Source organism: Metopolophium dirhodum, chromosome 1 (assembly GCF_019925205.1).
Source record: "Metopolophium dirhodum isolate CAU chromosome 1, ASM1992520v1, whole genome shotgun sequence".
Taxonomy (NCBI): Eukaryota; Metazoa; Arthropoda; class Insecta; order Hemiptera; family Aphididae; genus Metopolophium; species Metopolophium dirhodum.
Genome location: NC_083560.1, coordinates 40612309 through 40629317, shown reverse-complemented (window position 1 = coordinate 40629317; position 17009 = coordinate 40612309). Strand labels below are relative to the sequence as shown.

Genomic DNA, 17009 nt, shown 5'->3' with positions numbered 1-17009 from the left:
TAAATTAGGCGACATATTTTATTCAATACGTGACGTACAATAGTTGACAGTTGTTTTTAATACGACATAATATAATACGATTTATACAAATTTTTAAATGTAATTCATAATTACTACAACAGTTATATTTTTTAATTTTGTTTAATGTTTTAAATGAATAACTAAAAAAAAAAAAATGAATAAATAATATAATAATATAATACAAAGTGTATTATAATATAATTTAAAATTATATAGAAACTAGTTTAGACGACTAGGTGATTTTTTAAAAGTTGGCTTGGCATCCTTCTGCCACATCGTGGGCCCTGTGGGCGAACATTTTTTTCACTTAGATTCTCATAGCATTCTCTATGGCACTATCATAGTGGTTAAGGATGGGGGAGGTATAGTAAATGTGCTGACTTAATGTTGATGTAAATACTAGACTGGGGCACATTCCCAAGTTGCCCCACCCTAAATGACGCCTCTGAAATTAAGTCAATGTGAATTTCGTATGTTATTGAATACAATTATTATCCAGAAACCCAAGTCCTATATTGATGAAAATGTTAATCTCACATACCATAGTTTTCGAACAGCGTCTAAACAGATATAGTTACTTAAATCAATAGACTAAAATTCTAGCCTTTTATTTTAGGATTATGGTAGCCGGTAGATATGAGTAAAAAGTTTCACATAAACCGCAATCTGTTAAGAGTTGTTTTATGACTTAATAATAAGCATACAGTTCATAAATTCGTTTTAAATTGCTATATATATATTTAATATGAGTATGTAATGATGAAACTTATTTGCCGAACCATATAATATATTTTGTTATATTATACAACCTTTTGTTAAATTGTAAGATAACATTTTCAAACTATTTTGATTTGTTTTGAACTATTTAGGAACATTTTCTGTTTCCAATTTTATTAGTATTTTTTTCTATGAATGTCAATAAAACTTTATTCGTCAGATAAAAAAGCTTGAAAATTTAATACAAGGCTTCTACTATATTTTTACAATGATATTTGAAAAATAATAAAAATCCTTAGTCACAGTTTTTATTTATAAGCATTTAAAGTTCAAATATTGACAAAATACGGAAAAGTCACGAAAATTAGCAAATTATTTTGAAATGAGAATTTATAAAATATTTTATTTTTATATTTAAGATTTGATAATGTAATATAAGATATCTCATAAATATGTCTACCTTTATCAAAAAAAAAAAAAATGTCTACAAACAAATAAAATTTAATTTTTATGAGCGTTTGAAATTTATATTTTTACATATTGGATATTCACTCGATTTCTCATGTAGTGGTTTTGTTATTTTATTGTTATTCAAAAACGAATAACTGTAGATACAAGAACATTTTACTGAATGTTTATATTTTCATTTTCTATACACCATCAAATTTTGAAAATAATTCGTCTCTTTTTGAGCTGTTTACGGACATTATTATCAGTTTTCAATTTTTTTAGTTTTTTTTTTTTTAAAGTTTGTTTGTTGGGTAAAAAAGCTTGAAAATTGAATGAAAGTCTCCTGATATATTATTACAATAGAAGTTGAAAATCATTAAAAATACATATGCACAATTTTTTATTTTTAAAAACAGGTTTTGGTGTTCATAAAACTAAAACTATATTTTGAAAATGTCATTCTTAATGACTAGTAAAAACAATAATATATATTATACAAAAACAAATAAAAGTCGATACTTGAAATTTTCAAATTGTCTATACCATAACATTTTCAACATATTATTTAAACTCTTTTTTATTTGTAGATATACGATGAAATATTTAAAGTTTAAGAATAATTTTGTAGTTTAAATGTATGAAATGTTTCATTGTTATTGGTTACATTTTAATTATTTTGGTCTTTCGATGTAATTGCTTGGATTAATTTTGTTCTTCATAAAATTAAATGTTATATTAATAATGATAGAATCTATCAACCCCTAAGTCTTAAAAACACGATTTTTTGGGGGGTAAAAGTTAAACTTGTATTTTAAGTACTTATTATCCATTTACTCATGTGTATTATGACTGTAAATGAAATTGTAATAATATAATATTGTTTTTAATAGTTTTGGGAAATACCTTATTTTATGTCCTAATGACACTGATAATTTTATTATCTTCAAATAATACTTAGAATATTACATTATATTGAATTTCCTGGAATTATTTTTGTTGTACAATTGTCTACACATTTTATATTCTATTATTATAAAATTATATCGATATTTAATTTAATGGTTTTAATCTTTTACCATCAGTCAGTCGTTCACTGTTTGTTCATTAGTGTACTTGTCTGTGCCGTCTACTGAATATCGATCAGTATTGTCGATTTTCTGATTATTTTGTCGTGAAGTAAAAGTAGGTGAGTAAAATAATTTTATATTTTTTTATGTTGGATTTTAATAATTTTCCTTTGAATCAGGAACCATGTCACAAGGGAAAAAACGGTCATACAAAGAAGCTTTTCTACAATGGGGTTTTACTAAGTTTGTTGATAAAAGTGTCGAGAAGCCTCAATGTGTTCTGTGCAACAAAGCTCTCACAACTGAAAGTATGAAACCAAGCAAATTAAAAGAACATTTTGAGAGAAGTCATTCTCAGTTTGCAGAAAAAGATATTGCATTTTTCAAACGTAAAGAAGATGCGTTAAAAAATGCACGTATGGATTCATCCGGTTACTTTTTTCAGTCAACTGAAGCTGGTCTTGAAGCTTCATATTGCATCGCTCTACGAATCGCAAAAAACAAGAAACCTCATACAATTGGAGAAAATCTTATCAAACCGTGTATACTAGATGCAGTAAAACTTGTTCTTGGAGAGCAACATTTTGAAAAGATAAATAAGATATCACTTTCTAACAACACTATCAAAAATCGTATCGAGGATATGAGCAAAAATATTTTGGACACAGTGCTCAATGAAATAAAGTCAAGTCCTTTCTTCGCCTTACAGTTAGATGAGTCGACCGACGTTGCATCTTGTTCCCAGCTACTTGTCTATGTTCGATACATAAAGGGTGACGACATAAAAGAAGAATACTTATTCTCAGAATCACTGAGTACTACTTCACAAGTGAAGATGTTTTTTGGACAGTGAAAAATTTTGTCGATGAAAATGAGCTGCAGTGGTCGAAGTTAATAGGTGTCTGTACAGATGGAGCACCAGCCATGTTGGGCATTCATTCTGGTTTCCAAACATTAATGAAAGAAGTTGCTTCATTTGCATTATTTAATCACTGCATTATACACCGTTATGCTTTGGCAATGAAAACTCTTCCACCTGATTTAATGGACACATTTACTCGTGTAGTGAAAATTGTTAACTACATCCGAAGCAGTGCGACAAATACAAGAATTTTTAAGGACTTATGTAATGAACTGGGAGGAAAATTCGACGTCTTGTTGTTCCACACAGAGGTACGTTGGTTGTCGAGAGGCAAGGTGTTGCACCGAGTGCTTGAGCTCCGAGAAGAAATTGCTTTATTTCTAGAAAGGAGAAAATCAGGGAAGGTAAAGGAGAAAGAGTTTCACGCTCAAATAACAGATAATGTATTTATTTCTAAACTGGCATATCTTGCGGATTTCTTCGGATAAATAAATACACTTAATCTCTGTTTGCAAGGAAATATGACGAATATTTTAACTGCTCAAGATAAGGTTTTTAGTTTTCTTCGTAAATTGCAACTTTACCAACGCAGAATTGATGTCGAGGACATTTCAATGTTCCCAGAACTAACAATGGTGCTCGACGAAAGAAATGAAAAATGTTCATTCACAGACCAAATAGCTCTTCACTTATTATCAGTAGTAGATTCAATCGGTAAATATTTTCCAGATTTAAAAAATCGTCAAGTAAATGCTTGGGTGCTAAGACCCTTTTCAGTGGATGAAAATGTATTTCCAGATACTGAAATTGAAACCAAATCACAATTTTTAGGACTTCGTGAAGACAACACACAGAAAATAGATTTTTATAACACACTACTAGCAACATTTTGGCGAAAAATTGGTGGCGAGTATCCATTATTATCAGAAAAAGCCTTGAAAATACTGATCCCTTTTTCCACAACGTACAGGTGTGAAAGTGGATTTTCAACAATGGTAACAATGAAAACAAAAGCAAGAAACCGATTAAACTTGGAACACGACCTAAGATGTGCATTGGCCGAAACTGAACAGAATATTAAAGAAATTGTTAGAAAAAAGCAATATCAACCGTCTCATTAATGTTCATAGTCGTAATAAAAACTCTTATTTTCTTTGTTTGAAAAAATAAAATAAATTATAATTATCATCATAATATATATTTTGTTTTGTTTTTTTTTTTACTCAACTTTTTTTTTGGGTCGGGGGTATATGTTAATAGCTAACCTGACTTATGGGTAATAGTCTCAAAAAGGTTGGGAACCGCTGTGATAGATACTTTGTGTTTTAATAAAATTTTAATAATTACATTGATAAATGCATAACATTTTATCATAGCATTACTATTCATATTTAAGAAAAACAATAATTATCGAACTAGTGACATTTAAATATGAGAATGGTAAATGTCATCTTTTAAATATGCTTAAATCTTTAATTATATTAGTACAACTTCAAGGAATGAATCATCGATAAGATTTCTTTATAAAAACCGATTCCGAAAAACGATAAGGATTTATTCAAAACTCAGATCATTAAGGCACCCGATTCCGTACGTTTTGTACCTAAGATTTTAGTGCAATGATGCCAGATTTCCATAAGGTTACGTAGATATTTGACTATTTGAATTGGTAATAGCGTTTTACGTACGTTTTGTGTATTCGTAACTATATGAAAGACCAAACAGACGATCGGATTTTACCGGTCACCGTCACCGTTTTCCTTCAAACACAGTATCTGAAACACCTGGCATCTAAAGGACGTTTCCATCAAATGGCCTTAGCAGAAAAACAACGTTTAGATCACACAATCAACGAATTCAACAAATATTTGATTCATAAAAAATAAAAAATAATAAAATATTTGTAACAAGTACCAAGGTATCAAATTATAATTACTTTTATAGGTACATATAAAAAATGTCTTAATTTCTATAACAAACTAGCTGATCTCGTACACTTCGATTCCCGTTAAATGTACCAACTCTAAATGATTCAAACTTTAATGAATTCGTTATATAATATTCAGATTATGTTGTTCAAAATTTATCTTAGCTTTTCTGTTCCTTAAAATAAAAATTCTGATTCGCAGTAGTATATTATCAGGTAGGCAATCTACCTGTGGTAGATCGCGGACCCCGTGCTGTTTGTACGTAACTTTATAATTTAACTCTAAGGTATCAAAGTTATACCAAGTATTTCAATGAACTCCTCCTAAACGGCTTGATTAATTGTGAATGGCGAGTCTGTCGACCAATATTTTCTTCTCGTCCATGACGACGTGGAATTGTTTTATATAATATGTAACTTTTATATATATGCGAGTATAATACGCTCACTATTTCACTTAACTGCGATACATATAATATCAAAACACAGCGTACAAAAATTAAATACATTAAATGAATACACTGATTTATGACTTGACTTTTTGAAGGTATGTAGATCAATAACAAAATCCGATGACGCATCTGTGTCCACGGTTACTCTAGCTTGTTTAACTGCAACTGTACCAGGTCTATTGTCTATTGCTATTATTAGAGTAAAAGTAAACAACGTCGATGCATATACTTTCATTGATACTGGTAGCTCTAATAGTTATATTAATAATATATATATATAAAGATAAAAATTCGTTATAGAAAAAAGACAATTTTTCAAAATTAAATAAAACCTTAAATTAATTTTATTATTTTATCAACTCGTTATAAGTTATTATATTCGGTGATAAGAAAAATAACTTGTTGCCAAAATATGCTTGGTTAAAATTGATATTGATATGACTTACTTTTTAATTTGTATCTGTAGGTAGGTACCTATTCTGTGGAGGCTAGATATATATTATTGGGCGCAAATCCCCACTCCCCCAGTCACCAACTAATTACGCCTATTCAAGTTTTCATCAACTTTCATCAACTGATTTTTAATCACCTAAAATTCTCGTTTTTCTGATATTATGATTTTTAATAAAAATCATACCAATGTGCCATATTTTGTATTTATACAGTTATACCGTTACAAACTTAATGTATAACCATTAACATATTATTATAAGACTATGTATCTATAAATATAATTATGGCGTTTATGTTAGTAAGTGTAAGATGCGACTTTCTTACTTAGACCTTCTAATTTTTTTTTACTATCTACGGCATTTTACGATAAATACCAAATATTTTTATACCTGATTAAAAGGATTCGTTTTTAAGTAAGGTGAAAAACAGAACAAAAAATCTGCATGTAATTGTTTCTTGATACTTGTACTATTAAGTCTTCCTCACACTCTAATAGGGAGAATCTGATTATTGGTTCGATTTTTAAAGCCTTTTTTACCCTGGACCCAAACAATTCTGAAAACCCTGTGTAGAAAATGTGTGCCTAAAATTTACGTTTGGTTAAATATTTTGATCAACACTTTACTAGATTTAATGTCATCTTTTAAATATGATTAAATCTTTAATTACATTACTACATCTCCAAGGAATGAATCATCGATAGGATTTCTTTATAAAAACCCATCCTGAAAAACGATAAGCGTTAGGATTTACATAGTATTTACTATTCAGATTTAAGAAAATTTATCGAATCAGTGACATTTAAATATGAGAATGGTAAATGTCATCACTTAAATATGATTAAGTCTTTAATTACATTACTACATCTTCAAACAAATGAATCATCGATAAGATTTCTTTATAAAAACCCATCCCGAAATCGATAAGCGTTTATTCAAAACTCAGTTTATATATGTTCAACATTAAAATATTTCTGTATTTTGGATTGTTATTTCTTCTGCTCTTTTGTTTATCAATATAAAGACAACAATTCATTTTTACACCATTTTTATAACGGTAAGAAATATTGATTTTATTTATATAAACTGTCAATTTGATCCGTTTTTTCATCGGGACATAATATGATATGTTATGTAAAATATGCTTCGGTTTTCAACATGCCGGATTGCTTCAGCTAGCAAAATATCTTTTGAAAATGCTTTTTCTGCAGAGGCGGTTTTATTGGACGTTAAAAAGTTATTTGATTTTTGAATTTAACGATATTATACTTTTAAATATTTTATTAATTTTTGATTTCTGTATAAATGTTATAATTAATAAATTAAAAATTGTAAATTCATCGTAAAATACATTATTTGCTTATTTAATACTATCGTACGTAAACAATGAAATTTTTGAATCTCAAAGGTTATGCTTATTTCAATGATCTTCGAGTGAAATTGTTGTTTAGTGTTAGCTTAGCCTTTGGTGTTAAGTCAACAACTTCAATACACTAGAATGTTATAAATATAGTCATTGGTAATAATACGTATTACTTAAATAAGACGATTGTCGGATGCTGTGATCACTAAAATCAAAAATATAAATGAGTTAGAAAATGTGTTTAAGTGACTATAATTTAAAGTGGGATAAGTTATACGTGTAAAAGTGTCTAGATTAATACAACTATTTCAATCGTTAAAGATAATATTTTTTCATTTTTTTTTATGTAACCTTAATTATATTTTTGTGTTTATGTCACTACTGTGATTATAATTTTAGTATACTTTCTATTTTTTTCATAGATGCTATTGATATTACAATAATCGTTTATTTATAATATTTAATTTATGATAAATATATTATGATTTTGTTTTTCGTTTGTTGATAAAGGTTATTTTTAAAAATTGTATTTCAAAAAAAAACTTGCACTTAAATAATATTCATATAAGCAATTACTAGGTGTCTCTGCATTATGCTTTATAAAAAATATTTGTGATAGTTATTATGTGTCTCGATATTTTTTCAATCTAACTTATTTACGTGATAAAATTTCCGATAACATGTTGCGTTTGTCATTAAATTCTCTTAAAAACGACTTCCTTACATTTGTATAACCTTTTTTTAAATTCAATATTATTAAAATTAAAAAATTTAATCTGAAAGTGCTTTTTATGATGAATTCAAATGAGTAGGATATTAGGCATATGATATGTACTTATATTATGGTAAGAACTAGAAAACACAGATGGGATCGAATCCATTTAATTATTTTATTGAGAATTCTTAATATGGCTGTGCTGATGATCTGTTCCTAAAATTGACTCAACTGTTTTATGTGTTTACAGTATAAATTCATATTAAAGTTTCAATGTTTCATGAATGTACTTTGATTCAAAAAAAGAAAGTTTATATTTTGCGATTTTTAATCATTTTCAAATTTTAGTTCATATATATAATTTCTCAAACCATTTTATTGTTTTGAGGGAATTTAACACAAAACACCTATCTTTTCAAAATTTTTGTTTAAGGTTTTTACTTAGAATAATAACATTGATTTAAACGTGTGCTGTTTTTACCTTATCAAATATTATATATTGTAATTTTTCGAATCGTTCCATATTTCCGTATGACGTAGAAATTGAGAGTATAATGGGAAATTAAATGAGAATAATTTTTTCAGGTTAAAAGTATACATAAAAAATAGAAAATATGAAATAATAGGAAACTTTTTATTCAATAAAAATATTTTTTGTTTAAAAACTAATTTAAATGAAGTGTATTGTTTTGCATTTTTATGGCATATACATATTAATTTAGGGTACATTTTGGGTTTCATTAGGAAATTACATTCCCAACTATAATTATGACCTTTTATTGTTAGCACTTAGAAAACAATATCGTAAATTATACTGCAGTAACAGTTTTTTTTGCAAAAAACATACATTTAGATTTTTACGATTATATACCTACCTAATAGACCTATACATACAACCTACATTTTGAGGATTTTCAATATTTTAAAATATATATTATATATTAATATTGGTACAAATGATATTTCTTTTTACATGTTGAAACAAGTTACGTTATATAGTTAAATTTTTTAAATGTAATTCCCATTAGGCACAGATAAAATTATTTAAACCAAACAACGTATTGTTACTTCCTAACATTTCTATTTTTTATAAGACCTACAAGTGACAACTATAGTAAACATAAACATTATTGATATTTTTTTATACATCAATAATTAATATTTAAGTTAATGTTTAATTTAATTATTTTGATCTCATCGTTTTGTTTCAGACTACCAACGACATGTATTCTTCATCTTCTTCTTCTTCAAAAGATGGAAAACCATCATCCAATCTTCAAAAAGCGTCGGACCAGTTGGATTTGGATAAGGCTAAGGCAGGTAGAGAGAAAGCAGAAGCAAACCTTGCGAATTTTTCACCCACACGGCCCGCAATGTGGCAGAAGGATGCCAAGACAACTTTTAAAAAATCACCTAGTCGTCTAAACTAGTTTCTGTATAATTTTAAATTATATTATAATACACTTTGTATTATATTATTATATTATTTTTTTATTTTATTTTATAAATAATATATTTATTTATAATAATATTATCGTATTCAAATAAATATAAAGTCAATACTATACGAAATGACTGTAAATTTCTAATTATGGCCATAAAAATATCAATATAGTCTATAAATGAAATTGTCTACCAGTACAAAACTATAAGTATCATATTTATTATAGTATTTGTATTAATTTATTTTACCTTTAGAATTCAGAACATAGATACAGTCTGCTCTCGTCTAAAATTCGGACCATACTCGGAAACTTTGATGCTGGAATTCTGTTCAAATTTATTAATAATTTATATAATTGCAAATTTTAATAACAAACGAATGATTTAATCTGTATTACCTAATTACCTACTTATATAAATTGAATACGTTTTAAATCATTCTTAACTTATCCAGTGTCCACTAGTAGGCACACCAAAGGCCCGTGGATCAGATTTATAAGGGGGCTCCGAACTGAAAAATTAATTAAGTTTTTTATAAATATTGACCACATATGATACAGCCGATACGGTCCATACGGGATACAACACATTGGTGTTTATAAAAATAATCATATCGTGGGCCAATACTATATTTCGTTCAAAGAATAAAATTAATGTTCTTGATTTGTCTTTCTGGATCGGAAATATGTATTTTTTTAATGAATACAAAATACAAATAAAAGTATTCAGAATAAGGCTACTGATATTATAAAATTAACCTTGTATTTTACACACAGTGTATTCGTTTATGGAGTTCAATCAGAATGATTGGCGTAGGTGTGCAAATCTGATAAGCTACGTGGTGATCGTGAAGTATGTTGGTGTGTGTTTAGTAATAAGTTTTGGTATGTTCTGTGCACCCCGAAAATCCGGAGAATCCGACTACCCCACCCAGCCTATAGCTCTATGCTTTTACGTACCGGTAAAGCAAGATTCCATACGTTATACCTTTTTGGGAACACGATTCCGTACGATTTTTATCATACAATGGATTGTTAAAATTTCCCAAAAAAAAACAAGATTACGTTCGATTTTCTGTGCAATGTTGCCACTTATTATTTATTATTGTCAATTAAATAAAGTTGATGAATACTTGCATATGTGTCCCCTTCTCCTGTAAGTTGAGTGCACGCAACAATATATTTTTCATTCCTTGGAGATGTAGTAATGTAATTAAAGATTTAATCATATTTAAGTGATGACATTTACCATTCTCATATTTAAATGTCACTAATTCGATAAATTTTCTTAAATATGAATAATGACACTATGATAACATTGTATGCATTTATCAATGTAATTATTAAAATATTTTTAAAACACAAAGAATGTATCATTATAAATATAACATTTAATTTTATGAAGAACAAAATTAATCCAAGCAATTACATCGATAGACAATAATAATTAAAATGTAACCAATAAAAATGAAACATTTCATACATTTAAACTACAAAAAAATTCTTAAACTTTCAACATTTGATTGTATGTTTATAAAAAAAAAAGAGTTCAAATAATATATTGAAAATGTTATGGTATAGTTATATGCATATGGCAATCTGTGTGCTAAAACATTTTAATTTGAAAATAAAAAGCGGTTAAATGGATGTCGCTCTGCTAATGGATTGTATTAAATCTGAATTCAATGATATCTTATCATTGTATACGATAAACGATTCTGAGTGGAAACGGTTTGTCAGTCTGGATATTTTATATTGTTACTAGCTGATCCCGTGCACTTCTTTACGCGTTAAATAACGGGATTATATCAATTTCGTTGATTAAAATTAAGTCAATGTGAATTTCGTATATTATTGAATACAATTATCCAGAAACCCAAGTCCAATTTTGATGAAAATGTGAATCTCATATACCATAGTTTTCGAACAGCGTCTAAACAGATATAGTTACTTAAATCTATACACTAGTTTTCTAGCCTTTTATTTTAAGATTATGGTAGTCTGTAGGTATGAGTAAAAGTTTCGAACATTTAATACAGGGCTTTTAATATAATGTTATAATGTCATTTGAAAAATATTAAAAATCCATTACATTCAATAGAGAAATGCTTTTTTTATATTTAGTTTATTAAAATGTAGTTCTTTTGACATATTCCCTTATTATTTTTAATATTAAATTTATTATAGGTTAAGATCAGCCTAAAACTTATATAAGTAAAAAAAAAGTATTCAAAATACATAAATATTTTCTACATGGTTTCTAAGAATATTATAAATTCCATGTTTCTTCAAGAAATAACCAATATAAGTACTTATTTATATCAATAAATTCTTTGTAAATTAATTATTTCATGAACTATATTTACTGAATTCTTGATTCTATTCATTTTGTTAATAGTGAATTATCATCTCTATTATGTGTTGCAATATGGTCCTTTGTTTCTATGGCCAAACCACTGAACAATAAGTCTTAGATGTTGAACTAGACTCTGAAAAAAAAAATTAAAATTATTATGATATAGAAAAACAAATGTTTTTTTTTCAGTTGAAACCAATGTTATTATATTGTATTTATTATGGCTGTGGTTTAAGCTAAATGCCTGAAACTAAATATAATTAGCTTATTACGAACATTTTGTAACAACGTACTTCTACTATTTAATATTTAAACTGTTGAACTGGAAGGCTCCATTACTACGGATAATGTTTTCCATGCTATGTGACATAATTTGCATAAGGTACCTATTTATTTGATTTGATATCTTACACTTTTATAAATTTAAACTAATATAAACTAGAAAGACAAAATCAAATTGAAATGTTAAAATTGGTCAAAAGATCTAATCATATATCAAAGTGGGACGGCATTAAGTGTTTTGATTTGTTTAATTTTTATATCTAACGTTTAAAATTATACTCACTAGACGTTTCAACAACAATCAATTAAATAGAAAAGGTACAATCAATATGACCATCATAGTTGTTGACCACTCCAAAATAACATTTTGATGAAGTTAAATTTCTGAAATAAAATGTGATTAGAATAATTTGTGGACATTTGTTACATAGTCAATCCCAATCAGTATTTAAAAAGATAAGCTGTGTACTAAAACTTTCCATAGGTAACACAATGAAAATAAAATTGATAATAATAAAAACTGCAGAGGTTTTTTTTAAATTAAATTAATACACTACAAAGTGCATATCAAGATAATAATGAAATTACTAACGTTTCTTTTTTTTCCAAAAAGTATACCTAGAGCTTAATTAAGTTGAATTAATTACTGAAGGTAAGTACCTATGTCATAAATATATAATATAAGATAAAAAAATATTCGATATCATAAATAAACTCATGAAAATATTTAAAAAATAACTATGAAAACACACTGCTATTAACATATAATAATTTATTTCAAACAATAATGTATGTGATATCGTTACTGTAAAGTTTAAGTTTTTAAATAATATTTCAGAATATTTTTAATTACCTCCTGCAAGCTATAAATGATTGAAGAGTAATTATTTACTACCAAAGAGAGACTTAAATTATGTATGTACAAATACTTCTACTAACTGTTACAAACTAGTCTTGTTACAGTAACTTGTAATATGAGTTATGTTGAACCCCAACACATTCACATAGATAATATTTAAATCAGCAGACAAAGCTTTAAAACACAATTTGTTACCACAACATTTTTTAGTTTAATTTATTCATGCATTGCTCACAGTGAGGTAGCCATAATTAAATCTTTATCATCCACAATTCAAAATTCTGAATTTGATAATAGAATACTATAAATTGATACCCCTCGATAATATTTCATAGGTTGAATCTATCTACACTAGGCATAATTTGTGATAGATTATAATTTATAATAATATATATTTAAAAATAAATAATTTAACTGTAATAAATTATAATTTACAGTTCATGACATAGCTGGTATTGTTATAATGGGTCAATTATATGGTACAATACCTTATTGACTTAAAATCATCAAATGTAGATATTCCAAACTTGTTGAGTTTAATAGGATTTCACCATTATTAAGAAATAAAATATAGGAATCTACAATAACAGTAATAATCTGGATTGAATTCAATGCAAACTAAAAATAGTAATTTACAAAATATGAATTAGATTGTTTATAAAATATAAGAGCCCAATTATAATAAACATTAAAAACAAGTACTGTTTTAAATTAGAATTTTGAATATTATATTCTATGGGTATAGAACTCTAAATAAGACCTATTGATATCAGTTTAATAGTTTAAACTTGACACTACCCAGAGCCGTATTTGACAAAAAAAATACTAATTACTCCTCTGAATTTTCATGAATGTGGAGTATTTTGTAATTGTAGGCCAGTAGTCTTTTACATTTCCAATGTTGTTGTGTGGGAACAGATATATAAATGCCTTTAATTAGGAAGAAATAAAACTAATACACTTTTTAATTATTTTAATATCAACACTTACTCAACTAGTAATCAAAATTTTAAAATAAATATAAAAATTCATTTACCTGAATCATCAGTAATATATAGTTGAGTGTTTGAGCCACACTGTTTTAGTTTAATTGGTGCAGATTCCAACCGTGTCACTAGACAGCCGCTCTCAAGGCGTTGGTGAGCATCACAATCACCTTTTCAATCTGAATACAAATACAAAATAAAGGGTGGCTTAAAAGTTATTTCTGTCGAATGTATTAGTTCTTACATACCTAGAAATAGTGTAGATATAGCATGTTGCTGAAACCTGTTCTCCAAATCATTAGAAACATATTTTTCTCGAGATGTTTTCCATACAACTTCACATTTTTTTTTTTTTTGATAGAATATCAGCTTTATAACCAAATTTCACACCTAAAAGTGTAATAAAAAAATAGTTTATTTATACTACAAAACACAACTGACTTGGTACACATTATGTATTGTGCAATGTTTTATTTTAATTTGTGTAAATCTCTCTTATTATTTACAAGGTTAAAAATATTTGGTAACTGTGTAACATTATTATGTTGTATATTTGACAAATACCATTAACTTGTTTGACAGTTAACACTTAACATCAATGTAATAGAAAATACTTACCGAGCATGGTCTTTGGCAAAAGAAAGAAACTAACAGTTTCTTTTTGCGTTTTCATTTCTCCGCATGATTTCACTACGCATTTAAATGAATAACCAGTCTTACAAATCGACAATGAAGTAGTATGTAGGTGTATCATAAAATGTACAATATAAATCACGGACACAAAATAGTACACTTAGTAAACACAGTACAGCACGCGGGCTTGGAATCAAAGAGTTCTATATATAAAATTGTTTTTTTATCGGTTCTGTAAAAGATTATTTTTCTCTATTTTTTAGTCTTGGAATCAATTTAATCCATCCCTTATTAAAAAAGTTACTAGAAACAAAAGGTTCTATGTGACCCTTATCCAAACAACGTGTTGGATACAGCGATAGAACATTTTGTTTTTAAATTTATATTTAAAACAAAAAGTGTTATCTAATAAACCAAATAATTATTGGAAACAAAAAGTCTTATCGGAACTAAGTGCATTCAATCATACAATAATTTTCATGCATCATTGTTATTGATATACGTCAAACAAACGTAAATAATATAAATAATTAGTCAGGTATCTTACTTTATAGCTACATTTGTTGCATGTTCTTAAGACTTACCAAATATTGTTTGAAACAGAATGCGTTTCATTTTGAGCTAGCTTTAATAATGTATCATCTAGCTTTAATCGTTCTTGACTTGAATGTTCTAGGTTTAGACATATTTGTTTGAAACAAATCTCTTTAGATAACTATACTTCTGAGCTTTACTGCGTTTGTAGATAGGTAAATATAATTGTAAATACAATTAATGTAAAAAGTAGTTCCATAATTTTTCACAATCATTGGCCAGTACCAAGGAATAACAATGAACAAGTCTATGACTAAAATATATTAAAATTTAAAACCAATGATATTCATTTTTCATTATCAACAATTATGGTACCTATTACTGTACCTATTACTGTTAAAAATATGATCAGCTATTAGCTTCTAACAAAAAATTAGATATATTATGTGAATATAATTTGAACACCACTCATTTTGAAAGGTATTTACTATTTATACTTGTAAATTTTTGTTATATTTCCCATGGTTAGTAAAACTATTAACATGTTTTTAAAGAATAGTCTAAAACTTTTTTAGATCATTATCTGAAAATGAAGCCCAGCATGACTCAACAGTTTTAGCAGAAGTTGTATTACTTTTCTTCAGGACTATCAGGTGCACGCTCTACTGAACAATTTTGATATTGTCACATAGAACTCTTTGATTTCAAGCTCGCGAGCAGTGACCAGCGAATTCGGATTAAGCTTCGTGGTAAGTCGTGATAGTATAACTAGATTAAGATAGCGGCAAAGGTATAAACAAAGTCGACCATGGTTAAAACTAAACAGAACAAACCATAGACCTTTTAACAAATTGACTGCGCATTGATAATGTATTTTATTATATAAATGTTATTGACTAACAATAATTTAAATCCACATTTTAATAAAAAACATTTAGGGCATTGGTCTGTGCCCCCTCCCTCCCTTACATCATTTGAGCTGTAAATGAATAGCTTTACGTACTCAATTCACGTGTTAGTGTATAAGTATTATTCTACTCGCAGAGGCAGTTCTCCTTGAGTTGTTATGGTCTCTTAGGCGTAACCTCAAACTTAGAAACCACATTCTATTTTGGCAAGCTAATCAAGAGGAGCGGCCAACAACAAGTTATCATTACGAGGTGACGGTTGCGAGAATAACAACTTATTGAACCAGCTACATCCACCTCAAGGACGCCCTGTCCATGCGCAGGATCCATCAAAGGAACCGACATATAGGAGGACTGGGAACACAGTAAAGACAGATGTACCTGGGCCAGCAACGCAGAAGCGACTTCACGCCACTAGCCATATACAGGACGACTACTACTACTACTATTACCACGACGATATTATACATTTCATTCTGTTATAATAAAACACTGCATTTATAAATCTAATTTGACTACTATTATTTTCAAATCATCCACATAGTGACTCCCTGAAGGGGCAGCACGTAAAAAAGCACTGAGTAGGTACATCTATTACCTAATAATGTATTACAAATAACATTTGGTCACTCTCCACTCAGCTGGTAGTAAAAACTAGAAATATGATTTAGTGATTTAGTGGCCCTAAAAAGGATCATTTTGTTTAAAATTATAAAAACGTTTGGCACCTCGATCCTTTTCCCGGACCTTTTGCCTCCTTCGCCACGACCAGTCATGATAACTTATTGCTGAAAATAATACTTGTGATAAATACGAGACTTGTTGAGATGAATGATAACTTATTGATCGGTGACGTAGTATTTAGATCATCGATCCCACAGACCCTGCACCTAGGGGTGTGTGAGGCCACACCCTTCGGCTCAATGAGACGTCAGCTCACCCTCTAAAAACCGTATAAATAAGGTACGTAGACATTGTAATTA

The 17009-nt window shown here is 28.0% G+C and overlaps 2 protein-coding genes across 2 annotated transcripts; both read left to right on the top strand.

Moving 5' to 3' along the window:
- The first annotated feature begins 2439 nt into the window (after positions 1-2439).
- On the top strand, positions 2440-3108 carry LOC132938424 (zinc finger BED domain-containing protein 5-like). The gene has a single exon (XM_061005255.1). It carries the CDS (start codon positions 2440-2442, stop codon positions 3106-3108), a length of 669 nt encoding a protein of 222 aa, XP_060861238.1.
- Positions 3109-3179: 71 nt separating this feature from the next.
- Positions 3180-3605, top strand: LOC132938417 (protein FAM200A-like). The gene has a single exon (XM_061005241.1). It carries the CDS (start codon positions 3180-3182, stop codon positions 3603-3605), a length of 426 nt encoding a protein of 141 aa, XP_060861224.1.
- Positions 3606-17009: the final 13404 nt, after the last annotated feature.